This window comes from Bombina bombina, chromosome 5 (genome assembly GCF_027579735.1).
Source record: "Bombina bombina isolate aBomBom1 chromosome 5, aBomBom1.pri, whole genome shotgun sequence".
Taxonomy (NCBI): domain Eukaryota; kingdom Metazoa; phylum Chordata; class Amphibia; order Anura; family Bombinatoridae; genus Bombina; species Bombina bombina.
The window spans coordinates 200,927,894-200,951,755 of NC_069503.1; the positions used below are offsets into that span (position 1 = coordinate 200,927,894).

A 23,862-nucleotide genomic window follows, 5' to 3' on the forward strand; every position below is an offset into this window, starting at 1 on the left:
CTCCATTGTCTTCTAACTACTGGAATAATGTAACCAACAGTCCCTTGCAGATGAGATATGGGAGTGGAGAGTAGTATATAATTATGGTGTCTCATTTTTGAGCCTCTTCCCACAGTGAAGTTTGGGATACAGTGGCTGTGACATAAGTCTACTGTGTTGGACTGCTCACCTATGGACTTTTTCAGACCTCATAATGTCAACTGCAGTGCTCTTTACCCCCAAATGCCTGCCTACTATACAGGAGTCTTGGCAGTGAGAGGAATAGTGGCACTTTTGCTATGTGATTAAAGTCAGTGTCATTTGACAATGCAATTCAATTCTAGCTGTAGACACGTTATCATTTGTGCATATGCCCATGCTTTCAATTCACTCTACCAGCCAGTGTCAACTTTATACACTATATAATACTTCTTGGTAATCTTAAAGGGATAGTAAACACTTTGAGATGGTAATATAAAATTATAAATAGTATATAAAAAATCTGCAATATACTACTTTTATTATTTCCCCTTTTACTGTAATTCCATTCTGAAATTGTGAGCATTTCATTTCCTATTAGAAATGGAAGTGCAGAACACTGTAATATGGCACACAGCCATTGGCTGCACACTCTAATAACCTATTTATAATTGTCCCTAATTGGCAACAGCACTGAAGGTAACACAGCTCCCATTGTTTTATGGACATTAAAACTTTACACTTATTTTGTCAATATTTAAACAGCTAATGAAACTTTAAAAATCTAAGTGTTATTCTCAGACTAATATTTTCTTTGAATACATGATTCTATCTAGCATCTATTAAGTGTTTAAAGGGACATAAAACAAGTTGGGATAGAGGCAAAATATAATTATAAGTACTTTATTGACTTTACCTGCAAATTTATACTGCAGTGCCTCCCAATTTCCTTCTATGGCTGTATCTATATCTATTGTTATCTTGATAGAATGCAAAAGTGCATAGGGATTATCTGATGGAGCATGCCTAGAAGCTGTGAACTCAGTCTAAACACTAATAAGGGGGTGGAGTTTGCTGATCTAGGCAGCTTAACTATGTAATTCATTTTTCTTATTTTTGAAAATTATTTTAAAATACTTGCCAGCAATTTATAAACCATTTTTAATGCAAACAATTTTTACTTAATTAGCCCTTTTAGGATATGCACAGATCTCAACATGTTCTATGGCACTTTAATGTCCCATTAAATAAGATTCCTTTTTCTTTGTGGACTCTGTAACACCTAGTGAAGGTTAGTGAGCCTAAGGCTTGGGGACATACAGGGCTGGTCTGGGAATAAAATGGCAGTTTTGGAAGGTTTAAAGTGAAGATTAATTTTGACGAATTAGTGCCCGGTTTTTAATAGTCCTATTAAAAACAAGGGTACTTTAATTAATCAAAATTTGACATTTCAAGCGTTTTCTTCAAAAACTTACTTTTTAATCCTGAAAGCTGCTCCATCGATTCCCCCGGCCTGCGAAGAGGACTTGCGATGGGCGGAGGAAGCGCTGCAGCGGCTCTCCGGATTAAAAGGTATGTTTTTGAAGAAAATGCTTGAAATGTCAATTTTGATGAATTGATGTGCCCTTGTTTTTAATAGGATTATTAAAAACCGGGCACTAATTAGTCAAAATTGACCTTCACTTTAAAGGCCAGAAAATGTGACAATAGAAGTTAAACGTTGCATGCTCGATCTGAATCATGAAAGAAAAATGTAGAGTTTCATGTCCCTTTAAGGACATTTATACATAAATAAACACCATTTTTTATATTTCATTTATTTGTTGTGATTTGATAAACTATTAAAATTCAGAAATTGTAAGATAATTCAGTTGAAAGCATTTACATTATCTATGTATACCAATTAGTCTATCTATTTAGAAAACTGCCACTATAGTTTACCAGTCAGGGATGAAACTTTATTAGTGCCGTCACTATTAAGCAGGAAAAAGCTAAATTTTACAGGTCTGCAATGAATTCTTACTGGTCCAGGACATGAGGACTAGTATAAATTTAGAGCCCTGTATTTTTCTTTTATCACATTAATACCTTACATGTTTTGTAGTGTAATTTATTATGTGAAACTTTTGGATTACTTACAGTCATCCTAAAATCAATAAGAATTTAACTTTACAGACTTACAAAGACTTTTAAGGCAACAGTATTTTAGAAACTTTTTTTATAATAAATAATAACAATACAAGTCAAGTATGTGTTCTATATTTTTAAACAAAAGTCAGGGTTTAAATAGCTAAACGTGAAATAAATTATAACCTGCTTTTTAAACAGACTTCCAATTAAAGAAATATTTTGACAAAAAAAAAATCCTTTTTATCTTTTCTGTAGAGAATAAATAAATAGCCTTTGGAATCACATTATTTATTTAAGGAATTAACCTATACTGTTTGAAAATGTATTTGATGTAATTTGCATTTATTTGAAATATATTGTGTGATATATTATGTTTGTGTTCCAGAAAAAATCTCTAGATGACACATGGAAAACTGAAGATCTTAAAAAGCATTTGAAGGTAATTTGCTTGTGTTTATAATATAAAATACATATTAAACAACTTTACACTATACTTGTTATTTATTTCTCTTGTTAAGTGTATCCAGTCCACGGATCATCCATTACTTATGGGATATTCTCCTTCCCAACAGGAAGTTGCAGGAGGATCACCCACAGCAGAGCTGCTATATAGCTCCTCCCCTAACTGCCATATCCAGTCATTCTCTTGCAAGCCTCAACCAAGATGGAGGTCGTAAGAGGAGTGTGGTGTTTTATACTTAGTTTATTTCTTCAATCAAAAGTTTGTTATTTTTAAATGGTACCGGAGTGTGCTGTTTATCTCAGGCAGTATTTAGAAGAAGAATCTGCCTGCATTTTCTATGATCTTAGCAGAAGTAACTAAGATCCATGGCTGTTCTCACATATTCTGAGGAGTGAGGTAACTTCAGAGAGGGAATGGCGTGCAGGTTTTCCTGCAATAAGGTATGTGCAGTTAATATTTTTCTAGGGATGGAATTTGCTAGAAAATGCTGCTTATACCGGATTAATGTAAGTAAAGCCTTAAATGCAGTGATAGCTACTGGTATCAGGCTTATTAATAGAGATGCATACTCTTATAAAAATGTAATATAAAACGTTTGCTGGCATGTTAATCGTTTTTATATATGTTTGGTGACAAAACTTATTGGGGCCTAGTTTTTTTTCCACATGGCTGGTTTGATTTCTGCCTAGAGACAGTTTCCTGAAGCTTTCCACTGTTGCAATATGAGTGGGAAGGGCCTATTTTAGTGCTTTTCTGTGCAGATAAAAATACTGACAGAGACATTCAGCTTCTTCCTGCATGATCCAGGACATCTCTGAAGGGCTCAAAAGGCTTCAAAGTCGTGTTTGAGGAGGGTAACAATCACAGTAGACTGTGGCAGTTGTTGTGACTGTGTTTAAAAAACGTTTTTGTCATTTATTATTCTGTTTTTGTTATTAAGGGGTTAATCATCCATTTGCAAGTGGGTGCAATGCTCTGCTGACTTGTTACATACACTGTAAAAATTTTGTTAGTGTAACTGCCTTTTTTCACTGTTATTTCAAATTTTGTCAAAATTTGTTTCTCTTAAAGGCACAGTAACGTTTTTTATATTGCTTGTTAACTTGCTTTAAAGTGTTTTCCAAGCTTGCTAGTCTCATTGCTAGTCTGTAAAAACATGTCTGAAACAGAGGATACTTGTTCATTATGTTTAAAAGCCATGGTGGCGCCCCATAGGAGAATGTGTACTAAATGTATTGATTTCACCTTAAACAGTAAAGATCAGTCTTTATCTATAAAAGAATTGTCACCAGAGGGGTCTGTCGAGGGGGAAGTTATGCCGACTAACTCTCCCCACGTGTCGGACCCTTCGCCTCCCGCTCAAGGGACGCACGCTAATATGGCGCCAAGTACATCAGGGACGCCCATAGCGATTACTTTGCAGGACATGGCTGCAATCATGAATAATACCCTGTCAGAGGTATTATCCAGATTGCCTGAATTGAGAGGCAAACGCGATAGCTCTGGGATTAGATGAGATACAGAGCGCGTAGATGCTGTAAGAGCCATGTCTGATACTGCGTCACAATATGCAGAACATGAGGACGGAGAGCTTCAGTCTGTGGGTGACGTCTCTGATTCGGGGCGACCTGATTCAGAGATTTCTAATTTTAAATTTAAGCTTGAGAACCTCCGTGTATTGCTTGGGGAGGTATTAGCTGCTCTGAATGACTGTGACACAATTGCAGTGCCAGAGAAATTGTGTAGGCTGGATAAATACTATGCAGTGCCGGTGAGTACTGATGTTTTTCCAATACCTAAAAGGCTTACAGAAATTATTAGTAAGGAGTGGGATAGGCCCGGTGTGCCCTTTTCCCCACCTCCTATATTTAGAAAAATGTTTCCAATAGATGCCACTACACGGGACTTATGGCAGACTGTCCCTAAGGTGGAGGGAGCAGTTTCTACTTTAGCAAAGCGTACCACTATCCCGGTTGAGGACAGTTGTGCTTTTTCAGATCCAATGGATAAAAAATTAGAGGGTTACCTTAAGAAAATGTTTATTCAACAAGGTTTTATTTTACAGCCCCTTGCATGCATTGCGCCTGTCACTGCTGCAGCGGCATTCTGGTTTGAGGCCCTGGAAGAGGCCATCCATACAGCTCCATTGACTGAAATTGTTGACAAGCTTAGAACTCTTAAGCTAGCTAACTCATTTGTTTCTGATGCCATTGTTCATTTGACTAAACTAACGGCTAAGAATTCCGGATTCGCCATCCAGGCACGTAGGGCGCTATGGCTCAAATCCTGGTCAGCTGATGTGACTTCAAAGTCTAAATTACTCAACATTCCTTTCAAGGGGCAGACCTTATTCGGGCCTGGTTTGAAAGAAATTATTGCTGACATTACTGGAGGTAAGGGTCATACCCTTCCTCAGGACAGGGCCAAATCAAAGGCCAAACAGTCTAATTTTCGTGCCTTTCGAAATTCCAAGGCAGGTGCAGCATCAACTTCCTCCGCTTCAAGACAAAAGGGAACTTTTGCTCAATCTAAGCAGGCCTGGAAACCTAACCAGTCCTGGAACAAAGGCAAGCAGGCCAGAAAGCCTGCTGCTGCCTCTAAGACAGCATGAAGGAACGGCCCCCTATCCGGCGACGGATCTGGTAGGGGGCAGACTTTTTCTCTTCGCCCAGGCGTGGGCAAGAGATGTTCAGGATCCCTGGGCGTTGGAGATCATATCTCAGGGATATCTTCTGGACTTCAAAGCTTCCCCTCCACAAGGGAGATTTCATCTTTCAAGGTTATCTGCAAATCAGATAAAGAAAGAGGCATTCCTACGCTGTGTGCAAGACCTCCTAGTAATGGGAGTGATCCATCCAGTTCCGCTGACGGAACAAGGACAGGGTTTTTATTCAAATCTGTTTGTGGTTCCCAAAAAAGAGGGAACCTTCAGACCAATTTTGGATCTAAAGATCTTAAACAAATTCCTCAGAGTTCCATCTTTCAAAATGGAAACTATTCGGACCATCCTACCCATGATCCAAGAGGGTCAGTACATGACCACAGTGGACTTAAAGGATGCCTACCTTCACATACCGATTCACAAAGATCATCATCGGTTCCTAAGGTTTGCCTTTCTAGACAGGCATTACCAATTTGTAGCTCTTCCCTTCGGGTTGGCTACAGCCCCGAGAATCTTTACGAAGGTTCTGGGCTCACTTGTGGCGGTTCTAAGACCGCGAGGCATAGCGGTGGCTCCGTATCTAGACGACATCCTGATACAGGCGTCAAGCTTTCAAATTGCCAAGTCTCATACAGAGATAGTTCTGGCATTTCTGAGATCGCACGGGTGGAAAGTGAACGAGGAAAAAGAGTTCTCTATCCCCACTCACAAGAGTCTCCTTCTTAGGGACTCTTATAGATTCTGTAGAGATGAAAATTTACCTGACGGAGTCCAGGTTATCAAAGCTTCTAAATGCTTGCCGTATTCTTCATTCCATTCCGCGCCCTTCGGTGGCTCAGTGTATGGAGGTGATCGGCTTAATGGTAGCGGTAATGGACATAGTGCCATTTGCGCGCCTACATCTCAGACCGCTGCAATTATGCATGCTAAGTCAGTGGAATGGGTATTACACAGATTTGTCCCCTCTGCTAAATCTGGATCAAGAGACCAGAGATTCTCTTCTCTGGTGGTTGTCTCGGGTCCACCTGTCCGAGGGTATGACCTTTCGCAGGCCAGATTGGACAATTGTAACAACAGATGCCAGCCTTCTAGGTTGGGGTGCAGTCTGGAACTCCCTGAAGGCACAGGGATCTTGGACTCAGGAGGAGAAACTCCTTCCGATAAATATATTCTGGAGTTAAGAGCAATATTCAATGCTCTTCTGGCTTGGCCTCAGTTAGTAACACTGAGGTTCATCAGATTTCAGTCGGACAATATCACGACTGTGGCTTACATCAACCATCAAGGGGGAACCAGGAGTTCCCTAGCGATGTTAGAAGTCTCAAAAATAATTCGCTGGGCAGAGACTCACTCTTGCCACCTGTCAGCAATCCATATCCCAGGCGTGGAGAACTGGGAGGCGGATTTTCTAAGTCGTCAGACTTTTCACCTGGGAGAGTGGGAACTCCATCCGGAGGTGTTTGCTCAGTTGATTCATCGTTGGGGAAACCAGAGTTGGATCTCATGGCGTGTCGCCAGAACGCCAAGCTTCCTTGTTACGGGTCCAGGGACCCAGAAGCGACGCTGATAGATGCTCTAGCAGCGCCTTGGTTCTTCAACCTGGCTTAGGTGTTTCCACCGTTTCCTCTGCTCCCTCGACTGATTGCCAAAATCAAACAGGAGAGAGCATCAGTGATTCTAATAGCGCCTGCGTGGCCACGCAGGACCTGGTATACAGACCTAGTGGACATGTCATCCTTTCCACCATGGACTCTGCCTCTAAGACAGGACCTTCTAATACATGGTCCTTTCAATCATCCAAATCTAATTTCTCTGAGACTGACTGCATGGAGATTGAACGCTTGATTCTATCAAAGCGTGGCTTCTCCGAGTCAGTCATTGATACCTTAATACAGGCACGAAAGCCTGTTACCAGGAAAATCTATCACAAGATATGGCGTACATATCTTTACTGGTGTAAATCCAAGAATTACTCATGGAGTAAGTTTAGGATTCCTAGGATATTGTCCTTTCTCCAAGAGGGTTTGGACAAAGGATTATCAGCTAGTTCCTTAAAGGGACAGATTTCTGCTCTGTCTATTCTTTTGCACAAGCGTCTGGCAGAAGTTCCAGACGTCCAGGCATTTTGTCAGGCTTTGGTTAGAATTAAGCCTGTGTTTAAACCTGTTGCTCCCCCATGGAGCTTAAACTTGGTTCTTAAAGTTCTTCAAGGAGTTCCTTTTGAACCCCTTCATTCCATTGATATTAAGCTTTTATCTTGGAAAGTTCTGTTTTTGATGGCTATTTCCTCGGCTCGGAGAGTCTCTGAGCTATCTGCCTTACAATGTGATTCTCCTTATCTGATTTTTCATGCAGATAAGGTAGTTCTGCGTACCAAACCTGGGTTTTTACCTAAGGTGGTTTCTAACAAGAATATCAATCAAGAGTATTGTTGTTCCATCATTGTGTCCTAATCCTTCTTCAAAGAAGGAACGTCTTTTACATAATCTGGACGTAGTCCGTGCCTTGAAGTTTTACTTACAAGCTACTAAAGATTTTCGTCAAACATCTTCCCTGTTTGTCGTTTATTCTGGACAAAGGAGAGGTCAAAAAGCTTCGGCAACCTCTCTTTCCTTTAGCTTCGGAGTATTATACGCCTAGCCTATGAGACTGCTGGACAGCAGCCCCCTGAAAGAATTACAGCTCATTCTACTAGAACTGTGGCTTCCACCTGGGCCTTTAAAAATGAGGCCTCTGTTGAACAGATTTGCATGGCCGCGACTTGGTCTTCGCTTCACACTTTTTCAAAATTTTACAAATTTGCTTCTTCGGAGGCTGTTTTTGGGAGAAAGGTTCTTCAGGCAGTGGTTCCTTCCGCTTAATCCCTGCCTTGTCCCTCCCATCATCCGTGCACTTTAGCTTTGGTATTGGTATCCCATAAGTAATGGATGATCCATGGACTGGATACTCTTAACAAGAGAAAACATAATTTATGCTTACCTGATAAATTTATTTCTCTTGTAGTGTATCCAGTCCACGGCCCGCCCTGTCATTTTAAGGCAGGTCTAAATTTAATTAAACTACAGTCACCACTGCACCCTATGGTTTCTCCTTTCTCTGTTTGTTTCGGTCGAATGACTGGATATGGCAGTTAGGGGAGGAGCTATATAGCAGCTCTGCTGTGGGTGATCCTCTTGCAACTTCCTGTTGGGAAGGAGAATATCCCATAAGTAATGGATGATCCGTGGACTGGATACACTACAAGAGAAATAAATTTATCAGGTAAGCATAAATTATGTTTTTGTCCACTTTTCCTGTAATTAAACAATAAAATTTAAGTTTCACAATTTCGAGATTTGCAAAAGCACATGACAATCTTCACAAACCCAACCTTGCTTCTTATCTGTTTCTAATTGGCCTTAGCAGAGATTGGCAGATAATGAACTGCAAAACAATATGGGTTTGTGAACAAAATGCTAGTGGCTAGGCTTGTCTACTTCAGTTACAAGTCTGGATTGGCTGTCTACTTCAGTTACAAGTCTGGATTGGCTGTCTACTTCAGTTACAAGTCTGGATTGGCTCCTTCAAATAATAGAAGTGGAGTTTGGCCAGAAAAAAACAATTGCAGAAAACATTCACACTCTACTGATATATGAATCTATGGCAAGGTCATGTAATTACAATTTGTTTAATTTCTCTTTAGTATCTTGCTCATAGAGATGGGCAGCAGTATGCTGTGAGTATATAGTTTGTGTTCAACCCTTGAAATATATTGACAGACAGTGATCTGAATTTATCAGAATAATAAATACAATTTCACTTATTATCCTTCCATTAAAAATGAATCATTCAGGCTTGAGTAAAGCTGATATTTTTGTCTCCTTATTTAACCTGCCCAGGCAGAAAAACATGGAGATAAATACAAGGAAAGACGACCTGTCAAAGATGATAATAATGAAAAGGCAGAGCGGAGCCATATATTCATGGACAGAAAAGGAGAGCGGCATAAAGCCCCAGAGAGGAACACATTTGGGGAGATGGAGATGGCTAGAGATCATCATAGGGATAAGGATAAAGTAAAGGACAGAGATCGGGTGAAGGAAAAAGATAAATTTTACCTGTCTGAGAAATCTAAACCCTTTGAAAGGGAGAAAATGAGAGACAGAAAACATGTTGAGGAAGAGCCAAGTAAATTATCTAGGCAGTATGAACGAACAGACATGGAAGAAGAGAAAGGCATCAAGGGCCAAGAAATGAAAGAAAGGGCAGGTAAGTGTATGTTTGGGTGTGCGTTATATTTTATTATACACCCACTAATACTACTCGCTAAAGACTTCACATAGACTTTATTTAATAGAAGTCAACATAAACTAAATCTGTGTAAAGCTGGGCTGGCAAAACTACATATCTGTCCCTCCAAGGGTTTGTGCCCTTAATACCACTGGGCAGAAAATAGATATGTCATTTATTCCAAAAATGTCCAAACAATACGTTTATTATGAGTGCACGCTAATCTTTTTACTTTGAAACAGTGGCATTATGTAACTCTATGCCTAGACCCAGCCTAATGGCGTTTGGCAATGCTTTACAAATAAATAATACTAATATTTCACTAAGGAATGTATATTTACATGTAAAGCTGTATATGTTACAGTCTGTTCATCACATAAGACTGCTCTCTCCTAACTTGGATGGGCTGAGAACTGATAATTTATGGAAAGATCCTAAGTTTTTAGTTAAAGGGACAGTCTAGGCCAAAATAAACTTTCATGATTCAGATAGAGCATGTGATTTGAAACACTTTTCCAATTTACTTTTATCACCAATTTTGCTTTGTTCTTTTGGTATTCTTAGTTGAAAGCTTAACCAAGGAGATTCATATGCTAATTTCTTATACCTTGAAGCCCACCTCTTTCAGATTGCATTTTAACAGTTTTTCACCACTAGAGGGTGTTAGTTCACATATTTCATATAGATAACACTGTGCTCATGCACGTGAAGTTATCTGGGAGCAGACACTGATTGGCTAAATTGCAAGTCTGTCAAAAGAACTGAAAAAAGGGGCAGTTTGCAGAGGCTTAGATACAAGATAATCACAGAGGTTAAATGTATATTATTATAACTGTGTTGGTTATGTAAAACTGGGAAATGGGTAATAAAGGGATTATCTATCTTTTAAAACAATACAAATTCTGGTGTAGACTGTCCCTTTAATGTCTATCATAGATACATATACAAAAATACAAATATAAAAGGATGATCTTATAAAGCATTTTTACTCTATAATTTACCTGCAATAATAGGAAGAGAATGCAGAGTAAAAAATGTGATATTAATTTTGGCCTAAAGGTGGCAGTAAAATTTCAGATACTCATGTTTTAGCACCTAATTTGTTCTTACTGGGTCATTTATAAGGTAAGGATGGACTGTTGTATATGCACCATGAAATAGCCCTCGTTGGTAGAAATGTTGATGTATAATGTGTGGGATTTCACTTTACTGAACGAGGAGAAACTGCTTTGGAGCAATAACAGCAGTAGACTTTCTATTGAATGCATAAGAGTAGATATTTTAGGGTGCAGCCACAGTTTAACTGGTTAATGACTATCTAGATATCACACTTTAAGTAAATCAATATACACAGTGAAGAAAGGATGTTTATATTGACATCCGGTTCGAGGTGATAAGTAAAACGTAACTTTTATTAGTTATGAAAAATAAAAGATAATTAATTAGAAATAGAACATAAAAACACAGTTTAGAACAATCCTGACACTGCTAGTGTATCGCTGTATTCTCAATGAAGTACTGAGTCAACAAGGTATATACGAATATCAAAATTATCAATGCACACTCCTGGTATCAAAATTGGGGATACTATTGTAATTGTTCTCCCCTGGGTCTAGGAGTAATTATACCACGGTATAGGTATTGGTATAAGAGGATGCTGGCATAAAGCTTAAAAGAGTAAGATGCGAATGGGGTTGGTGCACTAGCAACTGAATAATTGTAAATAACTGGTGGTACCTTGAATAGTACAGGTTGTTAAAGTTACCTGCTAGGAGTGAATACAGCCCAGCAATAAGGGCTAAGCAAATTACCCCCACAATTCTCAGTAAACAGCTCAATACTCTATTATTTTAGACTAGCATTTCTTATTTCCAGTATAATATAGTAGTTAGTGGCTGACGAGCCTTGTAGTAGGGAAACTCCTTATTGTTAGTGAGTTATTTATGTAACAGCATAGCTTCTTAGAATATGCTAAGAAAAAGGATCATAAATAATACGAGAATATTGGTAACTTTGAGTAAAGATAGAATAAGTAACCTGGACAGATAACACCAGAATACATATAACTCAGGGTAGCTAGGAGTGACGATCAAACGGAGTTATAAATACTAATAGCTTTTGGAAATTGCATAGAGTGCCCGTAGTAGCACAGTATGTTAAGATTAACTGCTAGATGTCAATACGGCCCGTGTAGTAGGGGCTCTGTAAAAGCAATTATCAGTGTTATGTATGAGACTCGACACTCCGATATTCCCAAATGTATATAAAGTTATAGTAACGTAATGTTGTTGTAGGCATCTGATAACCCCCGTGATCGGGGAGTCCCTATTGGTGGATTAAGTGTTGAACTGCACTGGGTATTTGATAGTACTAATAATTGTAAATATGACCCGTATGTGAGGGGCCGTAAGAACACACGTATAGTCGATTTCTGTGTGGTCCCCTAGACTGGCCATTCGGTAGTGCCCACTGACAAGTAGCGACAACTAGTGATGTGTCGCAAGTGTCAGAATCAGCTGCTCCCTAGGATACTCGGGTAGTGAAACCTAATGTTAACCAGGGGATTCAATATCAATAAATTCAAATACTTTCTAGTTGCCCAGAAAACATTAAGTAGTAATACTATAAAATAGTCTACGGCGACACCAATTGTCAGCCAACATCCTTTTACAGTTACCAATAATTTTAATTAGAGAGAGCTGGGCGTGTATCCAAATAAATTATAAATAGACTTAGGAAGACAACAGGTGGTATTAAGCTGAATTGTTTTATGGCGACACTTTTTGTCAGTCAATGTCTAAATTGCAGTTAAAGTTTAAAGTATAATTGAGCTACAGCGAGATTCAAATTATAGAGCAGTGGTCAGGATATTCATACTGCAAGTTTAACCCCTTAATGACAAGTGACGTACCAGGTACGTCCTGCAAAAACTTGCAGTTAGTGACAATGGACGTACCTGGTACGTCACTTGTCTAAGAGAGTGCTGGAAGCGATCGCAATCGCTTCCAGCAGCTCTCAGGGTATTGCAGTGATGCCTCGATATTGAGGCATCCTGCAATACCCTTTAGAAAGCATCCGATGCAGAGAGAGCCACTCTGTGGCCCTCTCTGCACCGGTAGCGATGCGGCCGGTTCGTTGGTGGGTGGGAGCGCAACAGGGAGGCGGGTGGGCGGCCCATCGCTACCCGGCATCCGGCTCCTGTTAGTGCAATGTGCACGCCGGGTGCCGGGAGCGTGCGGGGGCGCGCATGCGCGCGCGCGCGCGATTACCTACCCACACTGACACCAATGAGTGGGAAGAGGGGGGAAAAATTAAATATATATCGGATCTGGGAGGGGGAGGGGGTTGGGGTATTGTGGGGGGCTGCTACACTACAGAAAAAATTAAAATGGTATTAAAAGATAATAAAAAAAACACTTTTTTGGGGGGCAAATTGGGTACTGGCAGACAGCTGCCAGTACCCAAGATGGCGGCAATTAGGTAGGGGAGAGGGTTAGAGAGCTGGGGGGGGGATCATGGAGGTTGGGGCTAAGGCAGGAGTCCATCACAGCTAAAACATTTTTTTTTTTTTTATTAAAAAAAAGAAAAACTCCTTTTATTTAGTACTGGCAGACTTTCTGCCAGTACTTAAGATGGCGGGGACAATTGTGGGGTGGGGGAGGGAAGAGAACTGTTTGGGAGGGATCAGGGGGTGGGATGTGTCAGGTGGGAGGCTGATCTCTACCCTAAAGCTAAAATTAACCCTGCAAGCTCCCTACAAGCTACCTAATTTAACCCCTTAACTGCTGGGCATAATTTACGTGTGGTGCGCAGCAGCATTTAGCGGCCTTCTACTTACCAAAAAGCAACCCCAAAGCCATATAAGTCTGCTATTTCTGAACAAAGGGGATCCCAAAGAAGCATTTACAACCATTTGTGCCTTAATTGCAGAAGCTGTTTGTAAATAATTTCAGTGGGAAACCTAAAGTTTGTGACAAAATTTGTGAAAAAGTGAACTTTTTTTTTTATTTGATGACATTTGGCGGTGAAATGGTGGCATGAAATATACCAAAATGGGCCTAGATCAATACTTTGGGTTGTCTTCTAAAAAAAAATATATACATGTCAAGGGATATTCAGGTATTCCTGACAGATATCAGGGTTCCAATGTAACTAGCGCTAATTTTGAAAAAAAGTTGTTTGGAAATAGCAAAGTGCTACTTGTATTTATGGCCCTATAACTTGCAAAAAAAGTAAAGAACATGTAAACATTGGGTATTTCTAAACTCAGGACAAAATTTAGAAACTATTTAGCATAGGTGTTTTTTGGTGATTGTAGATGTGTAACAGATTTTGGGGGTCAAAGTTAGAAAAAGTGTGTTTTTTTCAATTTTTTCCTCATATTTTATATTTTTTTTATAGGAAATTATAAGATATGATGAAAATAATGGTATCCTTAGAAAGTCCATTTAATGGCGAGAAAAACGGTATATAATATGTGTGGGTACAGTAAATGAGTAAGAGGGAAATTACAGCTAAACACAAACACTGCAGAAATGTAAAAATAGCCATTGTCATTAAGGGTAAGAAAATTGAAAAATGGTCCGGTCATTAAGGGGTTAAAAAAAGAACATGGAGAGAGACTATATCCTGACCACTGACCATTGTTTGCTCTCTCTCTCTCTTGCCTCAGACTATCTAGATATGTATATACATCTGGGCTGTTTTTAACGCTTCCATATGGTCTGAAGATCAGCACACAGATATTTAGAAACCTGCACTTCTATGGTGCCTGTGCAGTGAGCCAGACAGCTCTCTGCCTAATTCTATGATAGTTGAGAACTTTTTTAGTCATTAAAGGGACATAACATAATATCAGTGTTTCCGTTTTGAATAGCAACATTTTTTGTTTTCGATTTAAAGCTATCACTGTTGAAATAGGCAAAAGGCGATAAAGTTTAGAATATGAATGGTAAAAATATGTAGAGAAACAATAGCTTAACACTGTTTAAAGAGAAATCAATTTGTAAAATATGCACTCAGAAAACACCCAGACATCGGTAGGCACTTCAGAAATGTTTTCTCCTGCTTGTAACGCTGGAGTCAGACGTGGCAGCACACTGTGTAGCAGTTATAGGGATGTGACATTTCGTTGTGGCAATCGACTCATTTTGGCACTGGATATATTTGGGTTAAAAAGAGCAACATACAAATATCTGTATGTGCCATTTTACAGCATTTGTTTACCTAGCAAATGCAGAATAACAAAATTTGTACAATCCTTCGTTTTTTGTACTGGCCAGACCATACAGATAGACTGCACAAAATTAGAAATCAAATAGTGCATTTATTTACATTACAAAGAACCCAAAACATTTGTAATACTAATAAATACGTTTTATTTAAAAATAGCGAATGTAGACATGTGAGACATACAACAGAGTTCAAACAAGTGCCAAATCAAACAACAAAAATCCATATAACTGCTTCATCAACAGCTCCATCTAGTGGACATTCTTTATATATTTTCATGTTTACATATTTTAGTAGATTACTGACAGTCTTGTCTTTTATTTTCTTGATGGTAGAAGCATAGCTGAAACAGAAGGATTTTAGATAAAAAAAAAGAAAAAAAGAATCATCATTATTGAGTCATGTTACCTCAATCTACTGTTATTATATTTGCACAACAATGTCCTTCTTTGCTACCCTGTCCCTATCTACGTCAAGGCTTGACAAACCCAGGTACCAGGGAGCCACTGGTATCTTAAAATTGGGCACTGGTACCCTGGTTTAGAGTGTCCAAGACACCCATGAGTGCCCCCACTTCACCATGCCGGCTGCCATTAGCTGCACCTAAAATTTAGCTTGGTATGGCTGGATCCTTTATAGACTATTCAGCTGTAAAATAGGGATTGGCCAAAAGTTTCTGGCTCCTAAATTTATGGGCTGGCACCTAGATTTTGAACAAGTTTGTTGAGCCCTGATCTATGTTAAAAAGGAAAAACCTTACCCATTTAAGGGTATTTGAAAGAAAGGGTAAAAGCAAATAATAAGAAATAATGGTCTGATCTGGGGTTCTAAAGATCCTTAGAACATAAAAATAATTAAAGAACCCCATATCCTAGATGGGAATTGGTATGTCATATCTGATAGCTGTATACACTTAACCTCTGAAGCATTTAAGGTTTAGAAAGGTGCATGCTGATATTTTACTTAAGCATGGAAATCATTCTTCTTCTGCTAAGATTGTCCATTACTCACTCAAGACACAACAAATATTCCGGTCCACTTACACATCATATAATAAATCTAATCCTCACCTATAAAGCCTTCCACAACTTCACCTATTTATATCCCTCTTCCTATGGTCTCCTACCCATGACCATTGCTTCTCATCAACAACTGTATGGACCTGATGATCAAAAACTCGCTGGGATGAAGGGAAATCGACGGAAATCTTTGGAGGCTTTTGTTAAGCTTTAACATGTAATCTATGTGTCTCCCCTTCACACCAGAACCTTTTAGTCCTGTAACAACTTCTTATATAATCTCTCCAGAACTAATAGCTTTAGATTATTGGGTCTTATGTGTTTGTCATCACCACATCTTAAAGGGACATTATACACTCATTTTTTCTTTGCATAAATGTTTTGTAGATGATCTATTTATATAGCCCATAAAGTTTTATTTTAAAATAAATGTATAGTTTTGCTTATTTTTAAAGAACATTGCTCTGATTTTCAGACTCCTAACCAAGCCCCAAAGTTTTATGTGAATACCGTCAGCTACCTTCTCTAGCTTGCTGCTGTTTGTGTAAAGGGTCTTTTCATATGCAAAAGAAGGGGGAAGGGGGAGGGTCTTATTTGCCAGTTGCAGTGGGCTTTCCAGCTACCTTTTCAACAGAGCCAAACTGACAGCTTCTAAGTAAGTTTTTAAACCGTTTTATACTGGATTTTTATATCAGTATCTGTGCATCTTATTCTTTATAGTAGTGTCTATTACACGCAGTTATATGAAAATGAGTGTATACTGTCCCTTTAAAGAATTCTGTCATACTGCATCTCTCCTAGATAACTTCTTTCCTCAGTATTTGAGACTCTGCCACAGTATTCTCCCTCTAAATCTACCCGAAAAGCCTATTGCCTAATCTCATAAAGTTTATTTCATATCAAAGGCCAGTTCACCAAACTGGAAACTTATTATTTTTAACATATCAGGCTTACCATCATAAATTACCATGAGGGGTTGCTGTGGGCAGATGGGCTCCAACTTTTAATAGAGTAACTGTGTACATTTTTGGTGGTACGGTAAAAGGCATTTACCCTAAAGTCTTAACAAATACGATCATTTTCTGAAGCTGCCACTGGTGGCTAATAATTGTTTGATAATAGAAACAAGAAATACATGGTAAGTACCGTATATTTAAACTGCATAGTGTGCTTCTTTTACGCTCCATGTAAAGCAAACTAATGTAGTGTCTATACAAAGGAATTGATTTAAGTAGTAACAATAATTACAAAGTGGATGCAGTTAAAGGGATAGTAAAGTCCAAATGAAACCTCCATGATTCAGATAGGGCATGTCATTTTAAACTTTCTAATTTACTTTTATCATCACATTTGCTTTATTCTCTTGTTGTTCTTAATTGAAAGCTAAACCTAGGTAGACTCGTATGCTAATTTCTAAGCCCTTGAAGGCCGCCTCTTATCTGAATGCATTTGACCATTTTTCACAGCTAGAGGGTGTTAGTTCATGTGTTTCATATAGATAACACTGTGCTCACACACGCAAAGTTATTTAAGAATCAGCACTAATTGCCTGAAATGCAATTGCCTTGAAATGCAAGTCTGTCAAAAGATCTGAGATAAGGAGGCAGTCAGCAGAAGCTTAGATACAAGGTAATTACAGAGGTAAACAGTATATTTCTATAACAGTGTTGGTTATGCAAAACTGGGAAATGTTAAATAAAGGGATTATCTATCTTTTTAAACAATAAAATTTTTGGTGTTTACTATCCCTTTAAATTCTTACACCTGGGGGGGCGGAGCTATCTGCCGAGCAGAGAGGAAGCACTTTGCAGAGGCTCCTCAAGATAAAGTTTAATTTCAATGGAAATAACTATCACAACTTCTGGAAAACCATTTTAAGCAGATTACCTTGGTGAAAGCAAAAGAAGGGCAAAGAACTGTGACTTTATTTTTGGCAGCAGTGAGCGCTAGTACGGATTTGGAGGAGCTGTAGGGGTAAATCACCTGGCGCACCCCTGCTACAGATACGGAACACCTTTCTCACTGCCGCGGGTCCTATAACTTACAACCCACACGACATTAAACTACCGGCAGCTGATCTGCGACTCCGGAGGGTCGGGGCTCCGCTCCGGAGCCGCCATTGCCACTTTGTGACATACTGGAGAAGTGCGTGGCGAGACTCCCCCATCTTCCGATTAGATTCAACAGCCCAGCAGCAACACATAAGAAAGGTGAGAGAATATTGGGGACATTGTGGACACTGCTCACCTGCTATTATAGCGATCTTTGCAAATTAGATTTGGGCTAGGGAGACAACATAAATACAAAGGAGCAGGAAGAGAGGGAAAGGCGCGAAAAACCGCCATCTTGGCAGCAGCCCTATACAGCGCCACCATAAAACGATTTAGCTGAAAAACTCTGCTTGCCTTTTACATTTGTACTGCGGAGGAGAAGGGGAAAAAAGAAGGAGGTCAGCTCACACAAGAAAGCTCTCTGCAGTGCCTTCAAATGACTTTCTAATTAAACATTAAGCCAAATGTTTTTGCACCAGTGATCTCTATGGCCTGTCAGTTTTTTATGGGAGACCTATGCAGCAGAGAGCTCTAGCCTTGCAAAACGGAATTACTAAATCAGTCAACACACTTTGGGAAACGCTTGAATTGTGTTGTGTGAGAGAAACCTTAGGAACTTGAACTAGGGATACAGATTGCAGCTTTATTAGCAACTAGAAATAACCGTTGCTGCATAGGTATCAAATCTGTTTGCACAAGACCCCAACCACTACTAAATACAACCGTGCATTGCCGGTCTCTCTCCCCTTCATTTCCTGCTGAACGTTGTGTCAGCAGGTCATACCCCATTACCCCTACCCGACTTCGTCCAGTGAGGACAATTGCCCTGGGGTATAGAGGCTGGTGAGACAGATGAGACTACCTAACTTCCAAACTGTGAGATGAGGGAATACAGTGTGACCCATCTACATAAGGAAAAAATAGCCACTGAAAGATGTAATGTGCTAGAGATTTAAAGATGTGTTTTTGAAGTGGTCCAACAGTTTCACACAACTCAAGATAAATCACTATGAATATACATGGAATAGTGCCCCTCTCACCTTACACTATTCTTCTCTCATAGCATTACTTAAGCATTCTGCCTGAACACCCATGAGGGAGAAAGTGATGCAACATTATTAATATATGGAATAGCGCCCCTATTCATGTAGAGGGGGAGGGTTTTGGAGAACAGCCCCATACTCACACCCTGTAGTGAATCAAACTGAGTCAAAGGACCCTGGATCCTGATATCTTTTGATTCTGCAGGATTATCTAGACTATCTGCCTGCTGTAGGTAGAAACGAAACTGCGAAAGATATCCATAATGTCGACCAGGAAAGGGAACAAGACAGATAAAGGGATGAAGACCACATCTATGGAGACGTTTTTCAAAACACCCAGAGTCCACAAAACTAAAGATCTTCTCTTAAATGAAGTGGAGGAGGATCCTGAATCTGAAAATGAAGGAGAACTTGAAGACTTGACTCCTGTGACCAAGGCAGATCTCAACGCCTTGGTATCCAAACAAGATATTGCGACCAATTTCGATAAACTCTGGGAAAAGATGGATAACTTTCAAGAGACGATTACCAATAGTCTTACTGATATCAAAACTGAAATCTCTGAACTGGGCACTCGGGTGGACTCATTAGAAACAGCAACTGATGAAATAAGTGAAGAAGTAGCTGAAACATCCCAAACATTAACAAGCCAACAACAAAGGATAATGGAGCTGGAAGAGAAAATTGAGGACATTGAAAATAGGAGCAGAAGATCCAATATCCGCCTCAAAGGGGTCCCTGAGACAATTGGGACTGAAGACCTACATGACTATCTCCAGCAGCTATTTAGGGCCATATTAGGTGCATCAGTAGACTCTGATGTACAAATAGAAAGAGCCCATAGGGCCCTTAGGGCTAAGCCCAAACCAGATCAACCCCCGAGAGATGTAATACTTAAGCTTCTGAGATACCCTGACAGAGAAAAACTACTAACAGCTGCCAGACATAATCCCACATTTAAATTCCAAGGCAATGTTATCCAGTTTTTTCAAGATCTATGCATCAAGACCCTACAAAGAAGATACACCCTCCGACCACTCACCCTCCTCCTCAGGAAACATCACATTCCATACAGATGGGGTTTCCCCTTTGCCTTACATGTAGTGAGAAATGGCAGAACTGCCACGATCAAGACAATAGCGGAAATACCTGATATTTGCAAATTCTTGGAACTAGACCCACCAGAAATTATAGAGGGGGAAGCAGCAACTAGCTCTCTGGGACTATCTCACTCTCAGGCAAAGCCTCAGAGACCTAGATGGAAGAAGGTTACTAAAAAGAAAGCTAAGACTTGAAACTTTAAAGAGAGCAGCACCCACTTGAATGACTCTTGCTTTCTTGCTGTAAATCCATAAGGCTCAGGCAAAGATCATTAACCCCATGAGAGAGATGGGGGTTGAGAGGACACTAGGCCTAAAAATCTGTTATATATTCATTAATGTTTATAAGATGTTTCATATTGTGGTTTTTGTTGTGACCATGTACAAATCACACACTGTGGTGGTGTTGGCAAAAGTTGACCAGCACAATGTTAGATCATAATATGTTTTTAGTTATATTAACGTTTATGTTTTTGTTCTTTGAAGTCACGGGATGCCCCACTAGTACGCAGAGCTCATCAATTATAGGTGAATTACTAAGAGGCTGGGAGAGGTCTCATCAGATGGAGAAAAAGGTACCCCTAGAATGCCCAACTACTGGTAAGAAAAGAGAAGTGTATAATTATATGCTTAAGAATGTCACTAGCTAGAATAACACTGCTCTCGCATAATGCGAGAGGTCTTAATACTGACATAAAAAGAAGGACTGCACTGACTAACTACAGACGACTGAAAGCTACTGTAATTTACCTCCAGGAAACACACTTCCTACACTCCACTATTCCGAAATACTGGGCTAGAGACTTCCCACAACAATTTCATTCTACGATAGATTCTAAAAAAAGAGGGGTTTCTATACTTATCCATTCCTCTGTTCCTTTCACACACAAAGAAACTATAGCAGACAGAGAAGGCAGATATCTCCTGGTGTCAGGTCAAGTGGGGGGAATAGATATAGTCTTCTGTAACGTGTACGCTCCAAATGAACAACAAGACAAATATTTTCAAAACATATCTCGTCTACTAACTGATTGGTCTAGGACACGTATAGTCTTAGCGGGAGACTTTAACATAGACATACAATCACTGATGAAACACAAAGCCAATCTGCAATCTAAAAAGAAAAATAGACAGAAAGGAGTAGCTAAAAATATAGGGGAGATGCTCGAGCAACATATGCTGCAGGACACTTGGCAAGTACTTAATGGGGATGCTAGAGACACCACATTCTACTCAGCGGCACACGATAGTTACTCGAAGATAGATTATGTATACACGAGTCAGATACTGCAACCAACATTACAACAGATAGACATTCTTCCGTGTGTATGGTCAGACCACTCCATCACTAAACTATGTTTAGGGGACCTACGAGACCCAAAGAGAACCAGATCATGGACTTATGATCCGTCTTGTATTAAAAATCCGCTTATAAAAGATAAAATTCAGAAGGACTTAGAGGAATATTGGCAGATTAATGTAGATACCACAAGAAATCCTATCACACCATGGGCGGCACATAAAGCAGTGATCAGAGGTATGTTAATTAAAGAAAAGACAGCAACCAGGAGGCAGCATACCCTACTCCTGAAACAATTATACTCAGAGATTGCTTCATTAGAGAAAGCACATAGAATAACCAAATCCCAAACCACATTGACACAATTGATAAACACTAAAAACAAGTTACAAACCATACTAAATGAACAATCCGTCAAAGCGGCACACAGACTGAAAACAAACTACTTCATCTTCTCAAACAAGCCTGATAAATATCTAGCGAAAAAAATTAGAGACAACTATCAGGCTTTATCTATACCGAGCATACAGAACCCAAAAGGACACATGACATCCCATCCACAGGAGATTGTTGACACGTTTGCACACTTTTATAGCGACTTGTATGATGGGACTAAAGTGCATCACTGCCCCTCAACGGACCTAATATTTGACTCTTTTTTACATAAAGCAGACCTGAAACCAATTTCTGAAGAAGATAGGGAGGCCCTCAACTCTAAAATTACACCTGAGGAGGTACGAGCTGCCATTAAGGATCTTAAACCTAGCAAAGCCCCAGGTCCAGACGGATTCCCAGGGGAATATTATAAAGCTTTTAGAGACATACTGCTGCCTCACTTGGTAGTATTTGCCAATCACATTATGGAAGGGGGAGAAATACCTATAGAACTGCTTCAAGCTAGGATAGTGGTGATCCCAAAACAGGGAAAGGACCCCCATTTCTGCGCTAATTATAGACCGATTTCCCTTATCAACCAGGACCTTAAGATAGTTACAAAAATACTAGCTAATAGACTGAAACACATCCTGCCCTCAATCATACACCCTGATCAAGTTGGATTTATCAAGGACAGGGAGGCCCCTGACAATATACGTAGAATGGTTTCGGTTATTGACTTTCTTCGAGACAGGGGGATGCCTTCTTTGATCCTATCATTGGATGCGGAGAAGGCATTCGACCGGGTCGACTGGAGGTATATGATGAGAGTGCTGTCATTAATGGGTTTTGAGGGACGGTTTATGAAAGCTATTGAGGGATTATACTCGACACCCACGGCCCAGGTCAGAGCAATCGGACACCAGTCTGAGACCATACATATACTTAATGGCACACGACAGGGATGCCCTTTGTCACCCTTAATCTTTGCGCTATGCATAGAACCCTTAGCTGCATATATACGTAATTGTCCTGATATTTGGGGACTAGAAGTAGGGAAGATACATCATAAAATTACCTTATTCGCAGATGATGTGTTACTAACTATTACGAAACCACTTATCTCGTTGCCACATGTATATCATGCCATACAATTATTCTCCCAGATATCGGGGTATAAAATTAACGCAGACAAATGCGAAGCACTCCCCCTATCGCTACCTAAACACACCATGAAGGCAATTGAAACAAATTTCAACTTTAAATGGACATTAGACGGGCTCAAATATCTGGGGATTAAATTGACTACTCACTCCTCCAAATTATATGCTGCAAATTATGTTCCCCTATACAAAGCAATTAGGTCAGACATAGGCAGATGGAGGAAAATGGGATTCTCCTGGTATGGAAGGCTGTCTGCTGTCAAGATGACGATCCTACCTAGAATTCTGTATCTGTTCAGGGTCCTCCCAATTAAAATTAGCAATTCAGATTTAGATAATCTCCAAAAAGACATACACAGATTTTTGAGGGACAACAAACACCCGAGGATCCCACACCAAATCCTGACAAGACACAGACAATTGGGGGGGGTGGGAGCCCCTAATTTGCATGATTATTACACAGCAGCTAGACTAGCACAAGACTCAATACTGGGGAGAAGACAAAAAGATGTTCTTTGGCCTGCCTTGGAGGCTGCTATGGGGGGATTAGAGGGACCCGAGGATATTTTCTGGGGTAACATAAAAAATAAAGGACCAGAGATCTATCATAATAAGTCCACACAACTGGCAAAACAACAATGGACCAAGACACAGCGGATAGGGAAGATGATGCCTAGACAAACCCTGATAACACCACTAAAATACTTGATAAATGAGGAGTTCATACACCATATCAAAAAATGGGAAAACAAAGGCCTATACAGGGTGGCGGATATATATACACAAGGTAAATTATTGACCTTCACACAACTTAGACAGAAGCTAGAGCCTATACCGATACACTGGTTCCTCTACCTGCAGATCACATCAGCTGTACAAACATATTTCAGTGGGGCCACAATACATAGCCAAAAAACGACTCTCGAAAATTTATGTCTAGCAATCAACAGACCCAAGAAAGCAATATCTAGATTATACATATCATTACAGGAAACTAAATACATGACTAAGTCTGCGTTGCTACTGAATTGGGAGGAGGATATTGCAGGTGAGCATACGATTGATGACTGGAATGATATATTTAATCAAGCTAGCAA

The 23,862-nt window shown here is 39.7% G+C and overlaps 1 protein-coding gene across 1 annotated transcript in view; it reads left to right on the forward strand.

Annotated features, from left to right (window-relative positions):
* The window catches only part of DYNC2I1 (dynein 2 intermediate chain 1), a 302,447-nt gene that overhangs the window by 14,058 nt on the left and 264,527 nt on the right, over positions 1-23,862 (forward strand). Inside the window, exons 2-3 of the mRNA XM_053713831.1 lie at positions 2,474-2,527; positions 9,092-9,461. Of these exons, the coding sequence (XP_053569806.1) occupies positions 2,474-2,527; positions 9,092-9,461 (424 nt within the window). The remainder of the gene's footprint in view (positions 1-2,473; positions 2,528-9,091; positions 9,462-23,862) is intronic.